At 42.0% G+C, this 25,472-nt stretch overlaps 1 protein-coding gene across 1 annotated transcript in view; it reads left to right on the plus strand.

Moving 5' to 3' along the window:
* Lepr (leptin receptor) overlaps positions 1 to 25,472 on the plus strand; it is a 76,618-nt gene that overhangs the window by 25,962 nt on the left and 25,184 nt on the right. The window contains exons 4-10 of the mRNA XM_005353471.3: positions 1,584 to 1,707; positions 9,833 to 10,038; positions 12,118 to 12,260; positions 13,687 to 13,831; positions 20,424 to 20,714; positions 20,859 to 20,976; positions 23,386 to 23,585. Of these exons, the coding sequence (XP_005353528.2) occupies positions 1,584 to 1,707; positions 9,833 to 10,038; positions 12,118 to 12,260; positions 13,687 to 13,831; positions 20,424 to 20,714; positions 20,859 to 20,976; positions 23,386 to 23,585 (1,227 nt within the window). The remainder of the gene's footprint in view (positions 1 to 1,583; positions 1,708 to 9,832; positions 10,039 to 12,117; positions 12,261 to 13,686; positions 13,832 to 20,423; positions 20,715 to 20,858; positions 20,977 to 23,385; positions 23,586 to 25,472) is intronic.

Raw genomic sequence — 25,472 nt, forward strand, 5'->3', positions numbered from 1 at the left:
ACAGGAGGACTGTGAGTTCCAGACCAGCCTGGGCTATGAAGTGAGACATTAAACCAAACAAAAGAAATCTTTAGATATTGTCAGATGTCCCCCATATACCTGGTTTAGCACTTTACACAGGAAAAAGCATCCTAAGTTGAAATCAGTTTAAGAGTAAGAAAGGATTAGAGAGATGGCTCAGTGGTTAAGAGCACTTGCTGCGTTTGCAGAAGACCTGTTTTGGTTCTTAGCACTTACATCAGGAGACTCACAGCTACTTCTAACTCCAGTTCTAGGTGATATGAAGTTCTCTTCTGGCCTCTGTGGACATGCATGCCTTTGGTGCACTTAAAATCATGCAGGCACACACACACACACACACACACACACAGAGAGAGGAGAGAGAGAGAGAGAGAGAGAGAGAGAGAGAGAGAGAGAGAGATAAAATAAATCATTGCAAAAAGAATAATGATAAAACTTATTTTTTTGTAAAACTAGATTTTAAAAACAAGTTAGTAGGAATAATTCCAATAGAGTTCATAAATGTTGAAGCTTTTTGATTACTAAGGGAATAGCTTAGCTGATCCATTGATTATTAAATATACTAAGATTGAACAAGATCTTAATAATGAGTCTTGAATGATAAAAAATGCCACTACATTCTTTATTTCTGAGGGGAAATCATTACCATACTATGTATTTCAACTTTATAAGTGGATAATAACTAGTTAACATTTAAGTGAACTAAAGTTTTTGTGACAAAATTTAGGAGAGTAAGTAGTGGCTTACAAGGATTTTAATTTGTTCTTTTTTCATATAGGTTTCTCCTTCATACAAGGTCCCCAAAAGCTAGAAATACTTCTTATTTGGTTAACTGTTAGTGTTGTCAGTTTTGCCTTGTTAGACATATATTTTTTAAAAGATTTACTTTAACTTTTATTTGCACACACGCGCGTGCGTGCGTGTGTGTGTGTGTATGTGTGTGTGTGAGTGATGGCACATGTGTTTGGTTGCCTGTGGAGGCCAGAAGATGACCTTGGGTCCTGGGGCTCTGGAGTTACAAGTGGTTACTGTTGTTGTCTTGATCTGTTGACCTAAGATAAATAAAAGTGAGTCTTGTCCTGCTTAAGTAGCTTGAGATTAAAAACAAGTTGAGAAATGGTAATTGAATTTAATTCTCTGATTTAAAACAGGTTGGAGCAAGGCAGGGAGGGGGAACACCGAGGTACTGAGCAGAGGGATTGAAGGCCCTGAATGGCTTAGGCAAACACACTCCAAACAGCCTGTTTTCCTCCCTCTCAGAGTGGGCAGTGGAAATAGTATCAGAACATTGCTAAATTCAGTTTAGTGCTTCTTTTTGACTGGGTTGTTGAGAATGTTTTTCAGGTTTAATGCAGTTTATTTTTATGTATGTATGTATGTATTTATTGATGGTTTTTCAAGACAGGGTTTCTCTGTAGCTTTTGAGTCTGTCCTGGAACTAGCTCTTGTAGACCAGGCTGGCGTTGAACTCACAGAGATCCACCTGCCTCTGCCTCACGAGCTCTGGGATTAATGGCGTGTGTCACCACTGCCCAGCTTAATGCAGTTTATTGTTAATGCAGGTATAAACTGGGACATCGAGTGCTGGATGAAAGGGGACTTGACCTTATTCAGTTGTCACATGGAGCCATTGCTTAAGAACCCCCTCAAGAATTATGACTCTAAGGTCCATCTTTTATATGATCTGTGAGTACCGATGAGATTAATCCGGCTAGTCATCTGACCTGATTTGTTTAAAGCACAGATGTAGGTTATGAACCCCTCCCCACCCCTGCACTTTCTTTGCAGCTGTGCACATTATAAAAAGTTGTTTGTATGCTTTTACATCCATCTCCTCCATTAGGTTCCCCCTTTCTCTTCCTGTATATTTAGGTGTGGAGACGCTGCAGATGTGGATGGACATACAGTCTAAAAGAAGTGTGAACATTGTCCTCTGTGTGAGCTGGCTAATGCGTTTATTATAGGAATTACCCTAATGTTCTTTCCAACACCTCCCTACCCACTTGCTGACTGAGAGAGGTTGTTCACTGTGTATAAACTGCATTGAAAACATTGCCAACATGAATGGCTTTTAAAAACTTGATATTGTCTTTAGGAAGATTTTAAATGGATGGGCAGCAACTGGAGACCTGTCAGAAGGACTGAGGTTTTATTGAGGGCCTGATATAATGAGGAAGATGAAAAGATGCCTACTTTCTAATGACCTGGTAAATTCACAAAGCCAGCAGAACTCAGATGCACCATGGCAGGAGGACTTGGGGTTTATAGGCTGCCGCCCTGAAGGAGACTCCTTTTGTGGTGGATGGCTGGATTAAAGATATGTCCAGGAAAATACCCAAATTGAAAGAGATGACAATGCTTCAGTAATGAAAGGGGACAAGGAAGAAAGTGAAGGATCTAGTTTCCAGTTTATATGGATTGATTAAACCATCATAAGAACACTAAATGTTTTTGTAAGCTATTTTAGAGATTCTGTAAGGGTGTAAGGTGCCTAAGATAAACTTCCATCCTTAAAAATATCTATACAGTAAGAGCTGAAAGATAGAGAGAAGTGACGTGAAAAGCCAACTTCTGGGCAGGGCACAGACACTGCAATCAGGAACTCACAGCACCTGTGGTTGCCTGCACTGGGCCTGCTCAAGACTGGCTCCGTCCATAATCATTCATGGATGTGGGAGAGCTTCTTGGGGCTCTACTCAATGTATTAGTCACTTTTTTATTTCTTTGATAAAACATCCTGGCCAAAGCAATTCATAAAGAAACAGCTTTTAATTGGGCTTATGGTTTCAGAGGCTTAGGATGGCAGAGAGAAGGGATGACAGCACAAACAGCTGAGAGCTCACATATCAAAATGCAAAGTTGGCAATAGAGAGCACAGGGGGAATGGTGCAAGTCTTTTGACACCTCAAAGCCAACCCCTAGTGGCATACTTCCTCCTACTAAGCCACGCCTCCTAATCCTTCCCAAACAGTTCCACCAACTGGGAGCCAAGTATTCAGAGATATGTGTCTATGGCGGCCATTCTCACTCAAACTACCACATCCTCTATGCTGAACTAAGAGCTGCAGATGGATTCTGGGAGAGGAAGTGTCATTGTCTTTGCTTTTGTAGCCACTGGTGATCCTACCAGGTCCAAATCGACAGTTCAAAACCCATGATGGCCCTGGTTAAGTTTAATGAGTCACAACGCAAAATAAAAAGAGTTGACTATAGGAAAAGGATTTGTGGGGGAGGGATAGGGGTTGGCAGAAGGGAGTTAAGAAAGGGTAGAGTGAGAGCAGTCAGAATGTTTTACACACATGTATGGAAGTGTCAAGAGACTAATCATTGACTAAGTATTCAGCGTTTCTCCCTCAAACCAATGACACAAGTTCTATTATAGTTTTTTTAATTACTAATTTTCCATTTTTGCCTTAAGTCTCATTTATGTGGCTCCAGCTACTGAAATTTGCAAACAGTCCTTTTTAGTAGCAGAGAGACAAATACTTGTTATCTGGTCCAGGTGTTTTGAAAGCATCTGCCTATGACTAAACACAGCTGTCCCATCTTTGGTTCCAAGGCAGGTGGTAAAGGAACACCTGCTCTTATAGCACAGCAGAAGTTGAGTGTCATTCCCGGATCTTTGGCTTCTAGGACCAATTCTATTCTGAAGACTACTGCAACATCTCTGAATGCTTTGGCAATGCTCTTATGCACAATGCTTTATGCAGCATTATTTTATGGCCAAGTTCCTTATTCAGAAATGCTGGTACTTGCTTTAAGACAGTAGTTAAATGTATCTTTTTATTTTAAGGAAATCACCATTTTGTTCCATCAAATTCACAAGTGAAATAGTTCAAAGGCTTCCATGTGTGAAAAAAGTGTGTTTTTCCAGGAGCTAAAATTTGATGTTTAAAAAGGATTTTAAAACCCTATAAATATGTCCTCAAATGGACAGCATTGTTTGAGCTCAGTTATTAATGTTTGTCTGAGAACCTGAAGGAGAGATACTCTAACAAATGTGATATGCTGGGACTGCTTTAGACATTTATTTTTGACCAGGGAGGAAGTTCTTCCTTTCCTTTGTAAGGTCCCTACTGTGAGCCTCACGTTATGAGTGTGTGGAAATAGTGTTCACAACGGGATTTCCCTTTGTTATGTAAGGAGACTTTTCTTGGTGAAGCTATACACACTGCTAATCACTCCAGATAGGGAGCCCACGACAGACCAAACTAAGGATACCATCAAAGTCCACCTTGGTGAACCAATGAGTTTTATTGGGGTTACATACAGGAATATGGGGGGGAGTTACAGGAAAAGAAATGACAAAAACAGACGCACCACCAAAGCCCACCCCAGTATGTGTGACAGCGCAGCAAAGTCAGGGACTTGGAAAACACTGCACACCTGCAGGCAGCTCAACAGGTTGTTTCCAGTGACTCAGTTGATCTAAACCCCTATAGTCATCAGTCTGGCTGATTTCTCTTTCTTACTGTTTACTCTGGGAGGGAGGGTGGGACCTAGTAAATCTAGTCAGTTTCAGGGACTTCCTGAAGCTATTTGAGTTGTCTACCTTCTGGCTTAAGGAACTTTTCTGCAGGATGTTTCCATCTGGTAGGAAAGCCCTACAGAATACCTTTCATTGTGGAGCTGACAAGGTGTTGTAAAAACATAAAATGCTGCAGCCAAGTTTGGAATTGTGGACATGTAATAAAAAGAGGCACACATGAATTAAGAGGGCGTGGAGAGCATTTGCAAATGCCCACGGCACAGACGACAGAGCTGGAAGACTGAAGGCTTGAGCGTGGTTGAGCTAGGAAGCCAGTGAACACAGGAGCAGTGTCCAGGTCATGTCAAGAAGAGTTGCCTGCCAAGTCACGCTGGGAAGCGACTTTGGACCTTCCTGGCTACTAAAGGCAGCTTCACTTTTTCCACTCCCAGATTTTCAATCAACATTTGGTGATTTCAAAATCCACACACATGAGCTTCAGAGCCTTGAACGGCTTCACTGTTCTTCCTGACCCCGCCTACTGTACCTGTTGTCACATGCATTCACCAGACTTTGTCAACACTTATAAACCTGCTTTTCCTAGAAACTCAATACGAAGAATTCCACACCTTGACCAGCTTTCCTCTCTGCCATGCTAGTCCTGTCCCTCTGTAGCTTCAGGAATGATGCCCCATGAGTCTTGGCTTCTCTCTCTTGAGGTACTTGGTCTCATTCTTTGTGACCTCCCTTTTTTGTCTCCTTTGTGAAAGATACCCATGTCTTTCCCTGAGTTTTCCCTGGCAGGTCGCTTCACTGTGTTTGTGTCCAATATTGACCTAAGTCAGTCTTCATTATCTCCCTTTCTACCGGGAAGTGCCTGACCCCAGATTACCCAAAGGACTGCTGGGGAGGCTTTGGATGTGGCTTCACCCAGGAGAAGTAGAAAAGATTTTTCAAGGAAAGTTACCCAGAGTCACTAGGCTTTTGCTACCTCACTGACCCTACCACAGTTTTCAGATTTATTGAAAAAGCAGATAAGCCCTCTCACTTCTGTTTTTCCTCAGATGCCATTTCTTGACTTTAACTTATTTCTGGAGAGACTAGATATTACATAATTCCCATGTCCTAGTAGTTAGACAGATTTTTATTAGCTGGTAGGACAATGAGGATGGATCTGTCCCTCATGGACTTTGGGCCCTACCTCCTATTCTTCTGGTAATGTAAGAAAGGAAGACCCTCCTTAGCATTTAAATTCCTTATTGAAAAGTGAAAGTATCTAGGCTCTATGGAGGCCCACTAAGACAAAACTTTTTTTGTCAGAAGAACAGAATCGAAATTCTACCTCTTGGCCTGGGGGGTGACGTGACCTTCTAAATGACCTTCTTCAAAGAGTTACTATAGTTGTCCTGTCAATCACTGGACCAGTAACCTACTCTTCACTCACTCAGACCTTTTCAGAAACCTGTTTCCCCGACAGACTTGTGAGGTGAGGGGCGGACTAATTAGCCTCTTAGTGAGATAGTCTGTCTTACCCGGAAGCCCCTTCACCACTCAGTGGTTTATGGAGCCACTGCCTGTTCACTTCTCTGAGTTACTCAGAAAATCATAACTTCTTATTTTCTTTCCATTTTGGCTACTGGCCGAACCCTAACCATGCTCTCCCTGGCATTCTGGGTTTTCCCGTTTTTCTCCATCTTCTACCATGCAGCTGCTTGTCGACATCCAAATGGTTGTCTCCCTCTCTTCCTCTTTTTTATCTCACCCCTCCAGATAGCTGCTGAGGTGTGCAGCCTTCCTGCCCTGGTGCTTTTCTCTCAAATTCCACCAAAATTATCCTTGAACTTCCTTCTGAGTCTCCCTTGGATTTTTTTTTTTTTTATTAACAGGCTCAGAACCTAGAGGGAAACCTCAGTTTCCCTGGAAACACTGGTTCCTTTTGTTTAATGGCTTTTTTTTTCTTTGTTATCTTTTCTTTTACAAAAGCAAACCTTGAGAACCTTCACCACGTCTAAGGGGCGTTGGCCAGGGAGGGTGGTCCCTTTGGTCATGGTTGTTGCTCCTATTGGTAATGCAGATGCAGAGGGCCAGCAAGCAAACTGCTTCCTAAGACGAGGAAATATTTAGAAAATCAAGCATGAGCTGGTGAGAAGCTAGCTGATCTCATACTTGGGAAGAGCTTGGGGTAGTTCAAACCTATCTTTACATTAATTTATTTGTGTTTATGTGTATACACATGTGTGCATGAGTGTGTGGGTGCGTGTGTCACGGCACGGCCATGGCCAGAGAACTTGCAGGGGTCACTTCTCTTTTTCATGGGTCCCAGAAATCAAACTCAGGCCATTAGGTTGACGACAGGTGCCATCTATTAGGGTCAGGGGTGAGGGTTTTTTTGTTTGTTTGTTTGTTTTCCGACTTGGAGATGTTGACGAACAGCGAGTATTTACTGAGGGTTCTTTGACTAGCTCCATCTTTCAAATGATATAGCCAACTGTCTGCCAGACTTGGGCATATGCACGTTTTCGTTTTGAGTTATGGGGCATTATTGTCATTACCGGGGTATCCCCAGCTGAGAAGGCAACACCAGTGGATTGGTAAAGGGCACAGAGATGAACCACTCAGGAGATGACTTCAGGGAACATCATCTACTTTATTGCACGGGAGTGGCCTCTTACATAGTGGAAGGAATAAAAGCAGGCTCTAAATTGCCTGAGCTGTTTATGATGGGAGAAGTTTCCAGAATGCAGCACAGGACTGGGAAACTTGGGCAGCACCTGGCGATATTGCTGAACTGAGGTGACAGAGAGAGGGATGCAGAGGATGTGAGGGGACTCATATCCCATGTGCTTGAACCCAGGACATGGTCAGTGTGGACTCCTGAGCTGAATATCAGCCTCCTCATGATGCCGGATATGAAGAACTTGGAGAAGAGAAAATTGATTGCCAAGGGCTATAATCTAGATAATTAACGGGATATATGCATATATATATGTACATATTATATATAATTTTTGTTGTTATTTAGACAGGGTTTCTCTGTGTAGAACTGGCTGTACTAGAACTTGCTCTGCAGACCAGGGTAGCCTCAAACTCACAGAGATCTGCCTGCCTCTACCTCCCAAGGGCTGGGACTAAAGGTGTGCGCCACTATCACCCTGGTTGGGGTACCATTTTTTTCAGCTCATGGTATGAAACTTCAAATAGTCAATTTGCAAAGCTAATGTTGGTGAAGTTACTCTTCAAGAGCTATAAACTGGGGTTGGCTGTCATCTTTCCTAAATTAAAACCTCAGGTGCCCACCCTTTGGTGGTATTTCATACCAGTTTAGCATAGACCTGACTTAGAGAATGCTAGTGATTTTATAGAGAAATTTCCTGGGAAGAAAAGAATAACTGTATCAGAGGATCGAAAGTGCCTCCTATGAACCATGTCTGGCTGTTAGCAACAAATTTTGAGCTCTAAATACTTATGTCTCTACCTAGAAAATTTTGCACAAGGTAAGTCTTGTAAACAAGCCAGATTTAAAATCAATCTGACAGATGTTTTTGCATCATTATTCATTTTCAAGTAAAGCTTTTTCATATATCTAAGAATTAAACAGATTGTAGCAACCTGTGTGTGCGCGTGCATGCTTTTGTGTGTGTGTGTGTATGTGTGTGTGTGTGTGTGTGTGTGTGTGTGTGGTGTGTGTGGAGAGAGGGGTCAGAGTGCATCAGTCCTCACATTCCACCTCGTTTTGGGGCAGGGTGTCCTGTTCGTTGTTGACAAACCAGGCTAGTCTGAGAGCTTCTGGGGAGTCTCCTGCTTCTGCTTCCATTTTGCACTCAGAGTACTGCTCACAATCACATCCAGCTTTTAAGTGGGTTGAGTTCCAAATATGGTCCCTATGATTGTGTAGCAAACACTTTACCCACCGAGCCATCCCCTCAGTCCCTGCCCTCCCCCTCTTCTTCACGCTGTGCTTAATTCTTAGATGTAGGAATAAACTTTACTCGAAAGCAAATAAGAACTAAATAAGCAACACGTTACATATTTGAGTCTACTTTCTTGTTGCCCTATCAGAAATTCTGCAGCTCTTGGTGAACATTGTCCTTCTATGTGAGGGATGGCTTGTTTTGACAATTTGGCACTGCTAAATGTTGGCTTGCTGCAAGGTGAACTTGCTATGGTTAGCGTGTGGAGGACCAGTCCCGCAACATGGGTCAAGTTGGTTGACAGCGTTGTTCAGCTCTTAATCCCGAATCATTTTGTCTACTTGCTACATTCATTATTAGAGAATGGTTAAATTTTCCACCAGTAACTATTACTAAGCCTATTTTTGCCTGTTATTAGATAAATACTTATTATGTACTTTTATTGACCCCTCTTCACATTTTTTTTGTTATGAATGATCCTCTTTACCATGGTAAATAATTATTGCCCTGAATTCAACTTTCTTGACGTCAGTGTAGCCATTCAGCTTTATTTTGATTTGTCTTGGAATAGCGTATCTTTTTCTAATGCTCTCTGTTAGTAAATTTGCATTTTAATGTTAAAATTGATTTCTTATGAGAGGTTTGTAATTGGGTCTTTTTTTTTCTTCCCACTTTGCTACTGACTGCCTTCTAAGTGAAGGCTATTTGCATTTAATGACACTAACTCTATTCCCAAGCCTCTGTTTATTTTCTCATCTCATTATTTCTTGTCCTTTTCTTTTCTCCATTTTCTTTCTCAAAGACAGGGTTTCAAAGACAGGGTTTCTCCATGTAGCTCTGATTTGCTCTGTAGACCAGGCTGACCTCAGACTCAGATCTATCAGCCTCCAAGTGCTGGGGTTAGAGGTGTGTGCTACCACTGCCTGGCTACTTTCCTCCATTCTTGTAGGTTATAAATACATACGTGTGTGTGTGTGTGTATACACACATATATATAAAACCTTATATATACATATAATATATATGTATTTTGTGTATATTAATGTGTTGCCCACATGATGTCTGTGTGAGGGTGTTGGATCCCCCGGAACTGGAGTTACAGAGAGTCGTGAGCTGCCATGTGGGTGCTGGGGATTGAACCCAGGTCCCCTGAAAGAGCAGCCAGTGCTTTTAACTGCTGAGTCATCTCTCTAGTCCCTCTTTTAAGTTATGTTTTATGATTCCATTTAATCTTCTTTATTGACTAATTATTTTTAGTGGCTTTTGAATTAGGACATGTCTTAGCATCTAAGTGACCGAATACCACTTTGTACGCCAGGTGACATTTCAGTTGACCACTCCCAGCTCCCCCAAGTCAGGTTGATAATGTCACATACGTTAGTCTAGTATCCCCACCCCCATGCTCACATTTGGCTCTTGTATTTCAATGCAGGCCTGAAGTCACAGATGATTTGTCCCGGGCCCCCTCGAAAGACAGTTTTCAGGCCGTGCAGTGCAACTGCAGTGTTCGGGGCTGTGACTGCGATGTGCCAGTGCCAAGTGCCCAACTCAACCACTCTCTTCTGATGTATTTGGAAATGACAGCTGCTGGTGTCACTTTTCAGTCCCCTCTGCTGTCCGTGCAGCCCTCACTTGTCGGTAAGTTGTCCTTCAGAACGACAATGGCTCTTACAAAAAAAATCAGTCACGCGAAGGGGTTGAAAGGTTGCTTATGGGTTAAAGATTGTCACTGGCTTCCATCACTTTGAACAATACTGGAAATCATGGGAAATGTAGTACTGGGGATTCACAGGCAGCGTCTTCTTGTGTTCACAGTCCTAGATGTCTCTAACCTTAGCACCGAAGCGATCCTTTGAAGCAGCCGTGGCCTCTGTATGTCTTGGATTTAGTGGATGGATATGTATTATTTGACTCTGTTTACATCTTGGATAACTATTTCTGGAAATTATTAGAAGCATTTTTACCTGAATTTATTCCTCCAAGAAATCTGTCTTAGGAGTCATGTGTGCAAAGATTATTATAGGGGCTGGAGATGCCATGGGGAGCAGGGCAGGGTTTCTACTCACACAGCAGGCCTGATCAGTGGCAGCAAGTGCTGGGCTGGATATAGGAGAGCCAGGGGAAAATGTTTTTAATATATTTTAAAATGAGTGTATGATGGTAGAAGATAGGGAATGTGAACTCACTTGCGATTGTGTATAATTGCACCCCTCTTTGTTTTTTTTAATTTTTGTGTTGTTTTTGGTCCTGGGAACCCAATAAAATTTATGTGGCATTTAGTGTTTAGTCACCCTGCTTACAATAACCTAAACTTGTAGTAAGGCACAAAAAATAAGTGTCAGTAGGTTTGAATAAATGAAAAGACAAAAAAAAAAACCCAAACAAAAAAGCTTTCTCTAAATTCCTGAACAGATGAGATGCATGAGAACTAAGGGAATTTTGGTTGAAAATACAGTTCAAACCAGTAAATTTGTTATTGTAATAGTAATTTCTACAAGCTCAGAAATTCCTATTAATTGTATAAACCTTGTAAACACAGAGTGTTCAAAGAACAAATATATATACATATATATTACCATTTATGCACACTTCTAATTTGCAATATCTATGCTATTCACTATTTTTAACATCTCGGGGATATAACTTGAAGACTGACTCAGCATTTGAAAGCTCTGACTCTTGCAGAGGTCTCAGATTCCCAGCACTCACCTAACAGCTCACAACTCCCTATAACTCCAGCTACTGGTGTGTGGGGGCCCAATGTCGCCTTCCGGTTTCCTAGAGTACTTGAATGTGTGTGCACGCATGTGCACACAAGCACACACACATAATATTAAATACATTTTATAAAAGAATGAAAGTATGACTTTGTGATAAACCTCTTGAGCTTCAGAAGTTAAACATTTTCAGTAGTCTACTGCAATGTGATTTTTAATGGCTGCGGAATTTCCTTTATGCTATGAACCATAATTTATTAACGTAATTTTTATCTGTAAGATATTTAAATTGCTTCTTGCATATTTGAAAGGTTTTCATAATGGTAGACATAATCAAGTACTTCTGTATGCACATACACATACAGATGTTAATAAGCACGTGTACTTTTAGACACAGAAATTATTTACCTTGTTAAAAGTCCCCATTAAGCTAAGAGACCCCACTCCTATGTCGAGAGACAACCAGGGCCTTACAGTGGTCCATTTATTACACGGGAGTGTCTGTTCTGAGCTGAGGGGGTGTGTTTGGATGGGTATTTTACATGGACAGATATGCTGGCTTTTACCCAGATCTGTACATTTTCTGAGCAGTGTTCTGCATTCTCCTGTTGTCCTCGTGGCCAGTGAAAGCAGGTGCAGTGACTGCATCTAGGCAGAGGCTCCATGTAAGTTTGAAACTTACCAGGCAAAGTGAACTTAGGCAGACGTTTTACAGAAGGGAAATCGCATTTATCAAAACAACTCGACTTACTGGTTTATAGTCTTTCCCACACAAGGAAAAGAAACCAAGACAGTGGTTTGCTGTGCTAAGTGTGGTACAGAGGAAGGGCCCACCATATATCTCTGCTTTAACTCTGGAATTAGCCCTCAAATGATTTAATTTTTTTAAGTATCTGAAAGGCAAGCTATACTGGCAATTCATTTCAACCACATTTTACTCGGATATGGTTGCTGTGAAAACTGCCTGGGTTACAAGTCTTTTTTCCCGTTTCCCTTTCAGTGAAGCCTGATCCACCGATAGGTTTGCATATGGAAATCACAGATGATGGTAATTTAAAGATTTCTTGGGACAGCCCAACAGAGGCCCAGTTTCCACTTCAGTATCAAGTGAAATATTCAGAGAATTCTACAGTTACAAAAGAGGTAAGTATATTTTGGTAAAGAAAGTGAGACTTTGGGAAGCGATTAAAGATCCTTAAGTCTTGCAGAAATTACCCTTGCCTGCTAAACAAGCCTGTGCTTTCTAGTGAGGACTGAATTATATTGAATATTACATATTGAGATAATTTATATATACTACGGAAAGTCCAGTTATGAAATTTTAACTTATAACCATTTTCATCGGTAGAGTGCGGATGTACATTGCATCCTCCCGTTGTCGTTGCTCAGTGTGTTAATCAGCACCTGCTCTTGCTTATGCTGATGTGTGTTTTGAGTGCCTGTCTGTCGCCAGGGGCTATTCTAGATGCAGCAAGATGCCGGGGCCAAAGGGGAGGAGGAAAGATTGCCACACTAAGGGGCACTTGGGGCGTGCCTCATTGGGAGGCTGATATTTGAGTAAGGATTTGGAGGAGATGGCCCTGTAGGGATCCGGGAGACTGGGTACCAGGCAGAGCAGTGCAGAAGGCAGGTGTGGCTGAGGCTGTGAGTGATTACAACTGTGGCGGGCATGGTGTCCGAGCCGGGAGTGGGTGAGGAAGAGGAGGTCACGAATGACCTGTGGCCTCAGGTGAAAGCTTTCACAGCACACAGTGAGCCTTCCTGCCGCACCATTCCAGGTAGAAATCCATCTTCTTGGGACTGTGTTACTTTCTCAGGCCTTATTTTTAGAGAGTGGTTCAGGAACCCTTGGTGTCGGTGTGTAGTCACAGAGTGAGGGCTGCCGCGAAATGCTTCCTCATTAGTGAGTCTGAAACCACAAGACCGTGCTCTAGGCACGCTTCATGCTTTTCATGATTTTTATTTACCCTTTGACCCCTGTCTTCCTCTCACAGTCTTGAAGAGAGCAGGAAGTTCAGCTGAAGCATCTTATTGGAAAACGGAACGTGCCACACAGGGAGATCCTAGCTAGAGTTTGCTTTCCACGGGATTTGGCCTCAGATTTGGCCCCCTCTGGTTTATAAACTGTGTTGGCTCCTGGCCTGAAGTTCAGGGTCAGGACGTCACTATCACTCCCGTTCTTTTTCTTGGGCAACTTCCCTCTCTAGGACCCTGACAGCCCTCTCTGCATCTCTGCTCATTGTTCCCTACCAGATATGCAATGGACAGAAACGTAGCTACCAGATTTTCAGGAACTTTGGCACCATTTCTCAAAAACCCTAAAGCCCACATTGGCGTTAGCCTTCAGTTAATACTTGTTAATTGACACAATTGTTTGACCTACGGGCTCTTTAAATTCCTATTTATCGATTTTTTTTTTCATTTGGTCAATGATTCCTATTTCAATTCTGTGGCCAGACGTCTGTGATGCTCTGCTTCTTTGAGATTTGCGGAGGCTTGCTTCTTCTCAGCTTTGGCAAATGCTCCTCACCAACTCGATGCTCTGTTGTTTCAACATAACATGGCACAGGTTACTGAAGTTGTCTCGGCTGCATTCCTGCTGGTGCACAGTGTGCTTCCCGGATCTTCTTACGAAGTTCAGGTGAGGAGCAAGAGGCTGGACCACTCAGGACTCTGGAGTGACTGGAGTTTGCCTCGAGTCTTTTCCATACAAGGTAAGGCTTGCCAAAGCTTCTCTGGAAATATTCTCCCAGACCTTGCCTTCCTTGCCGTTGGTATATCATGAGCATCTCAGTTTTTATTTCCCTCCACAAGAGGGGGGGGGATACTATTGACATTTTATTTAAAATTCTTTCTGCAGATGAGGTCTGAGTATATAGCCTTGGCTGCTCTTGAGTACTGGCGTTAGAGATCTGTGTGTCTATGACACACTACACTTCCCTCAATCTTGAGCAGGCTGATTTGTTACTGAAAATTGCATCTGAGTGCCTATTTGCTTTCCAAAATACCCTCTTTGGAATTATTTTTTTTTTAATACGAAAACGTGAACAATTATTCATGCCAGTGAATTCCAGGATTCTGACACACGAGAGAGGAGGATTACAAAGTTTGAGACCAGCCTTGGCTACATAATGAAACACGTCAAAAAGATACAAAATTAACATGAAATTTCCATTTTAAGAATCTAGAGTGTATGCCACTTATGTCATTAATTCTTTCATTTTTGTTTAGAATCCATATGTATTCATTTGAGATAAACACTAAGGGCTGGAGAGATGGCTCAGTGGTTAAGAGCACTGGTTGCTCTTCCAGAGAACCTGAGTTCAACTCCCAGCAACCACATGGTGGCTCACAATCATCTAGAATGAGATCTGGTGCCCCCTTCTGGCATGTAGGCCTACATATAGGCAGAATATTATATACATAATAAGTAAATCTTAACAAAGAGATAAACATTTAAAATGTTTATTATTAGATGCGTGTGCACTCAGGAGAGAGTGGGTGGGTATGGGGGTGTTATGCTTAAGAGGCCAGAGGTTGTTTTTGGTTATCTTCTAACTTCACCTTATTATTTGAGACAGGGTCAAATATTTGACCTGGAGCTTGCTGATTCTCAAAAATATTTGAGAACCTGGAGTTTGCTGATTCAGCTGGGCAAGCCCCTCAGATCCTACTGTCTTTGCTTCCCAGTGCTGAGATCACAGGCTTCAGTTACTGGGCTTGGCTTTTTCTGTGGTGCCAGGGATCCGAAATCAGGGTCTCAGGCTTGTGCAGCAAGCTCTTCACCTACTGGGACATTTCAGCAGACTGTTTTAGGAGTTTTCAGAGTAAAGTCTTTGTACTCTCAGAGTATATTTTAATTGCTCTGCATATTTTATTAGCTATAATTAATAGGGAGAGGGGTCAAAGCTCACACGCTACACAATTTCATGAGGTATAATACAGGGGAAAGAGAATAATTTTTATTTGCAACATCCTAGAGTCTTGGTGCATGCATTCCTGGGGAAGGTGGATCTCTAATTTCTGGTGGAGGGCATTCATTCATAAAGAGAGGCCTGTGTATCAGTGTTCCTTGAGCAGGGGGCAGGTCTATTGCTGGGCCTAAGAGTTGTCTCAAGCCAGGTAGAGGAGCTGCAGTTCCTGGAGGTGGGGATGGAGTACCCATCACCCTGTGCTGGAGTATACTGGGGATCCAGCAATGCTGGCAGGAGCAGCAACAGCAGCGGCTGCTATGGTGTCTCTCACTTGTGCAGTCATTGGCTGCTGGGCTGGACTCCAGCCACATGGACAGAACCAGGTGATCCAGCAAGGTTCTGGGGATTAGGAACACCAGTTGTCCCCCTAACCCAGGACCACTGGTAGTACCACCAAACAGCACCCGAGCATTGCCAGTATCTTTAGAGGGTAGCCCCTCTACAGTAGTGGATACTATATTTTCCCCCATACATTGGCCAGACCCTAAAACTGTGTGTGTGTGGTGTGTGTGCGCGTACACGTGTGTGTGTCTTGTTTTGTTTTAAATTTTCCATTCTTCCCTCACTTTGACTATTTTGCAATCTTTGTTTTGGTCTCTAAATTCACCATAACTCAGAGGATCAAATCTGTACTCATGTGAAAAGCCTTTGAGGTATCGGTAAAGATCAGCCATTTTGCAGGCTGCATCTCGTTCTGTAGACAGTGTGCCGCAATATCTTGCAACTGTTCCCTGTCGACTTGATGGCTGTCCCACCGTATCAGGTGTCAACAGTAAAAAATTGATTTTATCCCTACATCAGGTTTTCCTACCAATAAAGCAAGCTTGGTAGAGGCTGTTCAAACTGTGGGTGGGTCCTGTTCTCTCCTTGGAATCCTAACTGATACAACAACCTGTTGGTATCAGCTAAGAACGCCTGGCACAGCTCTCCCTGGAAATCCAGCCCAGGAACCTGCTGCTACTGAGAACACTGTGGGTACAACTGACACTCTTGGGGGCCCACTGAGACTGTCCCACACTCGACCTAGACTTCCACCTCCTGTGCAAGTAATCCAGCAGTCCTTTGCAGGTGTGAGCGATCCCCCGGGCTCTCCATCTGGCTGCAGTGACTCAGAGGCCTGTGTGTCTGGCATCCAGCCACCTCTCAGGATTATTTTTAACATCAGGGAAATGGTGGTTTGTGCACGTGTTCCTCAGGGAGGCAGAAAGCAGCATTTGTCGAGCCCCGAGAGTCTGTGCCATTTCCAACCCTGCTCCCGTTGGGTTGTGACTTTAGGAAGACACTTAATCATCCTTTGGCAGCCTGCTTGTTCAGTTTTACTCGGGTTGATGGTGGATGCTCAGACATGGCAATGTAAAATACCCAGCATAGTCAATCTCTTTCATTCAGCAAGTTCCCTTATTGATTACTTAGTATTGAAGACGTGTTAATTAGACAGAAAGCAAGTTGCATCAGTGTCTGAGAAGCACTGGTTTTGGAGTCTGCCAGTTTATACAAGGGCCATCAATATGATTTCTCTGGAGAGGTTCTTCACCTTTCTGTGCCTCAGTTTCCTTGTCTGTGAAGTCAGGATGCTTTCATATGGATGGCCTTTCTATGGCGAAATAGCACAGTGAAGCGTGTGTTATGGCTCCTGACTCATAACAAACATTCAGTAACTATCAGATGTCATTTTAGTTTATGACTTCACAGCCTACACATTCAGAATCTCAAAACCTAAAAAGACGGGAAGATGGACACTAACTGCTTGGCACAAAGTAAGATCGCAAGAGGGAGCTAAACTGAGTGTTGGACAATAAATAGTTTAGCCTGGGAGACTCGGGGATCTGGCATGAGGAGCTTTAGATGGTGATTTTATGTGTTTATTCCTCGGATAACCTTCTACTGTTTCCTTATGTGTAATGGGGTGCTGGTAATTCAGGTTTTGAACTTTGTGGTTGCTTCCCGAGGGAAACAGAGTCTTCTCGTAGCAGGTCTGACTGACTAGTTGTGCCCTATGGAGTCACATGGGGGAAACACAAACCAGGGTATCCCAGGTGGAGGCTTCTGTGTGGTGTGATGGGTCAGGTCTGGAGGAAGAGGGAAACTGTGTGAAGGAAGGAGAAGGCCCCCATGCCTATACACACCAAAAGCCTGTCTTTATTAGCCACAGGGCATTGCGCTTAGCTTCCATGGACAGATGTTGCTTTATTTTCTTGTTTTACTTTATAATTAACATTTAAAACTTCCCCTTCAAGAAAAAGAGGCAGTGCTAAAAGAATCAAGGTTGTTTTTCAAAGTTTGCTAGGATTCAGGGCTGACTATAAAAGCTTTTCTAGAAACTTCTTACAATACACTGGTTGGTTACATTTTGCCAAATAATTGATCTCATTCAATTTAAGTCTTTAGATGGATATGTTTTTAGTCCTTTTTTTCTTTACAATGTATGTCAATAACTGTAAGTTTAAATTTGCTTGTTTTTTTCAAATATCAAGCTCATATTTTGCATTCTTATATATTATAGTCATGTGGGGGGGGGGGTTCCAGGTGTCATACAGGGAAATGAACTGCACCAAGAGATAAAAATGGAAATTCAGTGCAGACTGACTTTGTCAGCTTGGATCAGACTTCAGAGAGTCTAATACCAGATGGTTCATTGTCAGCATATTTAAAACATGGTACAATTGGGGAAAAATTTCCAGGCAACAATCCGTCCAATTCCAGGTGCACAATAAAGCTTAAGGTGTGACTACATAGGGACTTTTTTTTACAAAGTGCATGTGACCATGAGGGTAGGTTCTATAGCTCGAAGACCTAGAGTCTACTGTATTCTCTGATAGCATAGAGGCCATCAGACCATAAAGTACTCGTGACCTCTCCCCTAAGGTGGGGAAGAGTCTGGGAGGGAAGAGTCTGGGATAACCATTCTGGGGAATTAGGGTGAGGTCTGCCCTTTCAGATAGCAAAAAGATCAGCAGGTTGGTATGAACCTCCACTCTCAGCTTTCTGGATGGAAGACAGGTATTTGATTTGCATCTCCTCCATTGAGGAGACACCCCTGCATGGTTGACATTTCTTGTTCATGTTGGGGGACCCCTGTGCCCCCAACATAGTCAGATATTATAAAGCACACACACACACAACCTTATCGTTTAGCTTGTGTAATAGTCAACCACATGCATATTAATAGCTAGACTGTCCATTATCACTCAGGTGTATCTCTAGACTTCCGACACCCTGAACAGAAAAAAAAAGTGATTAAATAGCACCTTCTAGTCAAAATTACCCCCAAACGTAATTTTATAAGATTAAAAAAAGTACTTGGGCTCCTATTTTAGGTTTTAACCTTGATCCTGTTGCTTTAAGCCTGTGATTAACACAGTTCACCAGCAGTGGGAACGAACCTGCAGGAGAGAAGGTCTGTTCAGCTCACTGCCGCCAGAAAGCAAAAAGAAATGAAGAAGGAGATTGGGTCCCAATGTCAATGACCTGGCTCCTTCCACTGGACTGTCCTTCATGAAGGTTTTCTAGATCCCAATAGCACCACAGGCTGGTGTCCCAGCCGTTAGCTTATGGTCCTTTGGGGACATTTAAAGTCTCAGCCATCGTGCTGCCTGATGATCTTAGCTGCCTCTGAGGGCCAGTAGGTGAGGATTAAGAGAAAGAAGCTCACTATATGAGAAAAAAACAAAGATACTTGCAGGGGAAACAGAAACTAGTCCACTTAAGTAGCTCCCCCAAACCTTTCTCTTTACATCATCCACCGTGCTGACATAATGGCTGGTGATTGGCTGGTGAGGCTGGCTGAATCACAAACCATCTCCATCGAGTCAGGATCCATGTTTCCCCTTGACAGAAAATTCAGCGCATCTGCTCCTGGAATTAAACAGTCCATGTTGGGGCCTCCGATGAGCACATTCTAAAATCGAAGCATTCACCTAGAAATGCTTTGATTCGTGGCCTATATTCTTTTGAGAAATTAGTAACAATATCATCACTAGACTATCTCCTTTTAATAAAATTCATTAATGTAGATATTGCAAAATTATCAGTGGGTTTCGGTCACATAAAGAAAAAGTCATGGCTGTCCTATTCCTCGGGCTAAATTTTGGATAGTATTTAAGTGTTCAGTGTTTATTTCATCAATTTTTAGAATAAATTTATAGATTGTCACTTTTAATGTTTGTGTTAAAGCCTCGATTTAAGCATTTAATCAGTCACAAACCGTCTGTATCTTAACTTTATTTCTCAACTAAGCCTCACTAGATGCATTAGATGTTGAACTAAAATACCTTGCGACTTTAAAAATAATCTGTAAGTGAAAAGCCTCAATTGATGAAAGTCACCCTGTGCCTCTCTAGAAAATAACAGCAACTCGGAGGCTTTGAGACAGCTCGGTGATGAGGCTGTGGAGCCCACCCAGTGGAGTTAGCCATCTCTCGGGTGTGCGACAGACAGGCACAGGTCGGCAGTGAAGGCGGCATGTCCCCGAGGCTGGGATTACACCCAGTCATGTCCATAGTCTAGTGCGTCTGCCCGCTGCTATCCCGTTTCTGTTTACCACAGATACACTCAGTGCAAGTATCCAGTGTGGAGAGTCCATACACAAACCATCGCAGTAAATTTAGCATGCTATTACAGGGCCAGCCATTTGACCCATTTCTTTGCCTGTTTATTAGAAACTTTCATATGTATAAATAAAAAACAATAACAACATCCCCCTTTTCATCAAGATTTTGTATCATAGTGATAACATGATACATGCTATGTTTCACTGATCCTCTTGAAATTAAAAGTTCACTTATTTTGCATGCACACACATGCCGCCATGCACATGCTGAGATCAGAGAACACCGTGTTGTGGTTAATTCTCTCATCCCATCATGGCAGTCCTAGGAACCAAACTCAGGTCCTCAGACTTGGTGTCAAGCACCTTTACCCGCTAAGCCATCTCACTGCCCTTCTCTTTCCTTTAACGTGTGTTTATTTACTTACTTATTTTTGTTTGTGCCCACATGTGCACGTTCAGTTTTAAAAGTCTTATAGAAAATGTCTCATTGTGGAAATGATAAATGATACTCCATTTGAGTTCATTTCAGTGACAATTGCTACAACAGTTGTTAAGCCCCATGTTTAGAAGCTTGTCATGGTGCTCCCGGAGGTCCTCTTCACTTGAGAGCAGGGATTCCTGGGGCTCTAAAGGGCTGTCCACAGTGACAGTCAGTTTCTCAGTACACTGACTTGATGTTGGCAGGGTAACTAGACATATGGGGATCTCTTTGCTATGGTATCGGCTACTCACAGGATGGTTTCCGTTCCCGTCTGAATGCCCACCTTTCTTCCTGTGTTACAGATGTCATGTACTTTCCACCCAAAATTCTGACAAGTGTCGGATCGAACGCTTCCTTCCATTGCATCTACAAGAATGAAAACCAAATTATTTCCTCCAAACAGATAGTTTGGTGGATGAATCTAGCCGAGAAAATCCCTGAAATCCAGTATAGCGCTGTGAATGACCGTGTGAGCAAAGTTACTTTTTCCAACTTGAAAGCCACCAGGCCCCGCGGGAAGTTTGCCTATGATGCAGTGTATTGCTGCAGTGGGCAGGAGTGTCACCACCGCTACGCTGAGTTATATGTGATCGGTAAGAACCCCAAGGCCTTGTTCATTCTGTCCCACGAGATCACTCGTTGTCATGGACTGTGTTAGAGTCCTATTAAAGAAAATGTTTTTTATACTTTTTTTGGTGTTTGTACTTTGTATTAATATTTTAATGTGTTTTAAATAGATGTCAATATCAATATATCATGTGAAACTGACGGGTACTTAACTAAAATGACTTGCAGATGGTCACCCAGCACAATCCAATCACTTGTGGGAAGCACTGTGCAGTTGAGGTATCACAGGTATGTATTATATTTGCTTCTTGGTTTTTCTCCGGGCAGGGCCAGTTATCTATTACCATAGCAGAAATCTGGCACATTTTTTTCTCCCTGAGCAGAAGTTTGAATTGAATTTGCTAGAAAATTTGTGAGAAATTACATACATTGTAATCTTTCACAACATTCACACCTGAGGTTTATATTATATGTATACTATATATTGTGCTTTAACCTCATTTTGTCATGTTTGCCAAACGGTTTCTTGGGATTGCATTTTGAGTCTTTGAGTGACATGCAAGGGAGGCAAGAGACTTATTTCCTATGCAGTGTATTTGGGCTCCAAGAATGGCCTAAAGTGAGCCGTGCCAAAAAAGAGTTGATTATCATTCAAGTAATGATAAGTGTTTTAGGAAAAAGGCAAAAGCGCCAGATCCTACAAGATATGACACTTTTAGAACAATGTGATTTAAGTTAGGAAGCAAACAGTAGTTAATTAGGGGTAAGAGATTAATAATTAATAATAAAGAGAATTGTGTGCTTATTTATTTTTACCTTTCTTTGCTTAAAAATTTAAGACATCTCCATACAGTATTTCCCTTGTCTCAACATAGCGTATTTCCTAAACTGTATCTCGTTGTTGAGAAGATAAACACGTCCTGGTTTTCAGAGGATCCCATGGTGGTCAGCCAGCATGCTTACTCTCTTATACTCTAGGCTCTGATACTGACATTTGTATTGGGCAATCTCAGTTTCTACAATGTTCCCATTTCTTCTTAAAACTAAAGATTTCAGCTCAAAAAAATGTATCACAGGATCAAATCCTGTGATCTGAACTCTGTCCCTCATGTTCTGCGTTGACTCCTCTGCAGGGTTGGAAGAAAAATGTCAATTTCTGCATTTCTTAAGTGGGAAGAATTATTGTCTTTATCCTATCTGCTATGAATATTTTTAAGCCAGTTGAAAGTTGAAAGTTGATAGGCCGTTGTAATTACATATGTCTTTCCATGTATTTTCCCATGGAAACACATGTTTGCCGAAGACCATTTTATAAGCCTCATGGCTCATTTACCCTCCTGACATTCACAGGGTCATCATGTGACCAACTACAAATGCTTAGTGAGTTTGTGATCCTCTCACATGTTAATTTCCTTGTCTGCAAAATGGAGAAAATGCTATGATTTATATGGTTCCTAGGGGGAATTAACGGCATTTCCTTTCATTGTAATTAAGTAATACAATATCTAGGAAACATCCCATTGGAGCATCAATACATGGTTATCGCTGTCATGATGGTGATGCTAATCATTCCAAGGTGGACCTTCGCCTGTGTTTCTACACCGCTATTTTCTATCCAGTGATGATTACACATCCCTCTGTTACTGTATTTCTCTCACCATTAATTATCTGAACACACACACACGCACACGCACACACACACACACACACACACACACTGATAACCTTGAGGAGAAAATATTGCAAAGATGGTAAATGAGAAAATATTTTAGTGTTTTCGTTCTCTTTTTTCTTCTCATTTTCATCCCTGGAGAGAACAGTCAGAGCTTTAGTCAGTTAAATACCATTCTCAGAGCAAACAGTGATGTCAGAAGGACCATTTCAAAGAGAAGAAACACCTTGTGTTCTGTGAGGAAGTAGGTTTGTCGAGATTCCTAATGTTTAAAAGAATTCTTTCTGAGAAAATGAGTAATAGATTTCATTACCATTCACGTATGAATCAGGATTTGGCATTAATTACATCAGTTGGACCTAGAAAGCATTAGGGCACTATTGATCAAGCCAAATATTTCCAGCAGCTGTATTCTCACTTTCTGTTGGAATTTAACCCACTTTATGAAGCAAGAAGAACCTGCTTTGCTTCCACCTCAGGAGTGCCCAGCTTTGGATCCATACTGCTACAAGCATGTCACCGATGCAAACCTCTAGTACAGGAGTTCTCAGTCTGTGGGTCCTGGCCCCTTAGACAAACCTCGATCTCCAAAAAATCCTTACATTACAACTCATAACAGTAGCAAAATTACAGTTGTGAAGTAGCGATGAAATTATTTTATGGTTGAGGGGGTCACCGCAACATGGAGAACTGTTTCAAAGGGTTGCAGCGCTAGGAAGACTGAGAACCAGTGGGCTCCTAGGACCATCACAGTCCTACGACTCTAACTTACCTTCTTGTCGGCTCTTCCCAGTGCCTTCACTACTCAGTGCTCATGCAAGGTTTTTATGGTTACTGTTTCCATGGAAAGATTGAAATCCGGATAGAGCTAGGAGCTCAAGAATGTCTTTTTAATAAAAAATATTAATTTCTATACAGAGAATGCTCTCTCTTTTGAACAACAAATCAGAGTTCTAAAATGTCTTCTTGTCTATTATTAATACCACATATTAACTGGCTGTTTTCTTTTTTAAATATCTTTTAAGGAGCAGCCTGTATTGTTCCGATAGTCCATCTATTCATCCTGCATCTGAGCCCAAAAACTGCATCTTGCAGAAGGATGGATTTTATGAATGTGTTTTCCAGCCCATCTTTCTATTATCTGGCTACACAATGTGGATCAGGATCAACCATTCTTTAGGCTCACTTGACTCTCCACCCACGTGTGTCCTTCCTGACTCTGTAGGTACGTCAGACGGCGTTGTGCATTTTCCTGAGGTTTGGATGCCATCTGGATGCTGTCTAATCACACTAGATTCTGAAGAAAAAAAAATGCTTTCCTTTATAGAGAAATTGAGAAGATGATTGGCCTTAGGAAGTTTTGATTTTTATATTGCCATTTTGAGTTTATTTTTTATATATTATTTGTAGCGTGTTTGTTTGTAAATATAGATAACACATTCATGGCAGGTGGATACTTCCACAGAGCACCTAATGAGTTGCCTGGGGCACTGGGAGCACAATTCTATGAATATAAAGTATCCCGGAAAGCATTTGCTATTTTAATCTGAAAGCTTCACCTGGATAATCTAAAGGCTTTGTGACCTAAGTAACCGTATTTCAAGACTTTAATTTGTGAGGCTGGGTAAAAGGCATTTGAAATATCCAAAGAAGGTGAAGAAAGTGGGCAAAGACGATGAGATCTGTAATGATAGTCACAGACTACTTTAGAGAGTATCTTGAGATTAAAGGATTCCAAGAGCCTTTGAGACATTTGATGTATTCTCCCAAAGTCACTGTGGGATATTTAAAAATATGACCCATTTCTGGTTATTTATTTTGTTGCAATACATTATTCATTATGAAATTATGTCAAAAATCAATATATTTTTCAATTAATCAGCACACATTTGAAGAAGAAGCTAGATTTTGTTAAATATCAGATGAACTCATTTTAACTATTAGATGCTTTCCTATATAAATACCAATTGAATTGATTATCTTTTTCTTTGCACGATTCCATTTTTCTTTTTAACTGCGATTGGTACTTTCCAGCTACTCAATATTCTAGGCTAATAAAGGGCCATGAGCAGTCACACACAACACGAGGTCAGCAACATCCTATCTGGATACCATTGGGTGTTTTGCTTTCCTAAATTAAAGCAAAGAATTTAAGTCGGGCTCATCTTGCCTCAGGAAGAGACCAATGTGGAAATTAAGCTTTGGGATGTAAGTGTCGGCTCCACCTCTTTGTAGCTTTTAAAACTTAGATCAGGCCCGTAGACATTCTGTACCACCTGTCAACGATGTGTGGCTCTTCCTGCTCCCCCCATGTGTGCGTCACTGGGGGCAGTGTTTACACCCCCTCTTGGTAGCCACTGAATCCATCCATGGGACCCACTGAACCACAACCAAAGAATCAATCCCTACAGAGCCTCAAATGTGGACTTTTCTTGAAAAGAAATGGCCTTTTCCAGAGATGAAAGTTTGATCAACTTACAGGGTTAGTGATGAATACTATCATGAGCTATGAGAAATTTAATGATCACGAGAAACTACATACTAATGGCAAGTTCAAGGTGTTTTGTCCTGAATGGTCTAAAGTACTAGTGTTGATTGCTTAAATGACTGAAAAGGGCTGCTCACACAAGAGGCCACACTTTTTACAGTGGTTGTTCTTAGAAATGAGACTCGGAGGAGAAGAACGATGGCAAACACTCCTGTTGGACCAGTCCAGGTAGCCGCCGCCCTCTATGACCAGTCCAGGTAGCCTTCACCCTCTGTGAATCAACAGTGTCCTGATGTACTGAGCTTGAGGGAATCAACAGGTTTTGGGGACAGACCACGAATATTTACAGAGACCTTTCCTATCTTCCCTCATACAACACCTGTACATTGCCCTCTTTATGGGTTGGTGGGTTTCTTTCTATACCGTGCAGCCACCAGGGTTGTATACTTCATATTCCAGCCAAGGATCATTTCTCTTTGGATAGTTCAATGGTTGAGGTACCCATGAAATAATTCCCAAGAAGAGAAGTGTCCTGGCCATCATCCTAGAGACTCAGACCTGTTAGATGCTGACTTGTGGCAGCTGTGGAGGGGAGCCGAGAAGATCTGAGATAGGAGGGGATAT

Source organism: Microtus ochrogaster, chromosome 10 (genome assembly GCF_000317375.1).
Source record: "Microtus ochrogaster isolate Prairie Vole_2 chromosome 10, MicOch1.0, whole genome shotgun sequence".
NCBI classification, from domain to species: Eukaryota; Metazoa; Chordata; class Mammalia; order Rodentia; family Cricetidae; genus Microtus; species Microtus ochrogaster.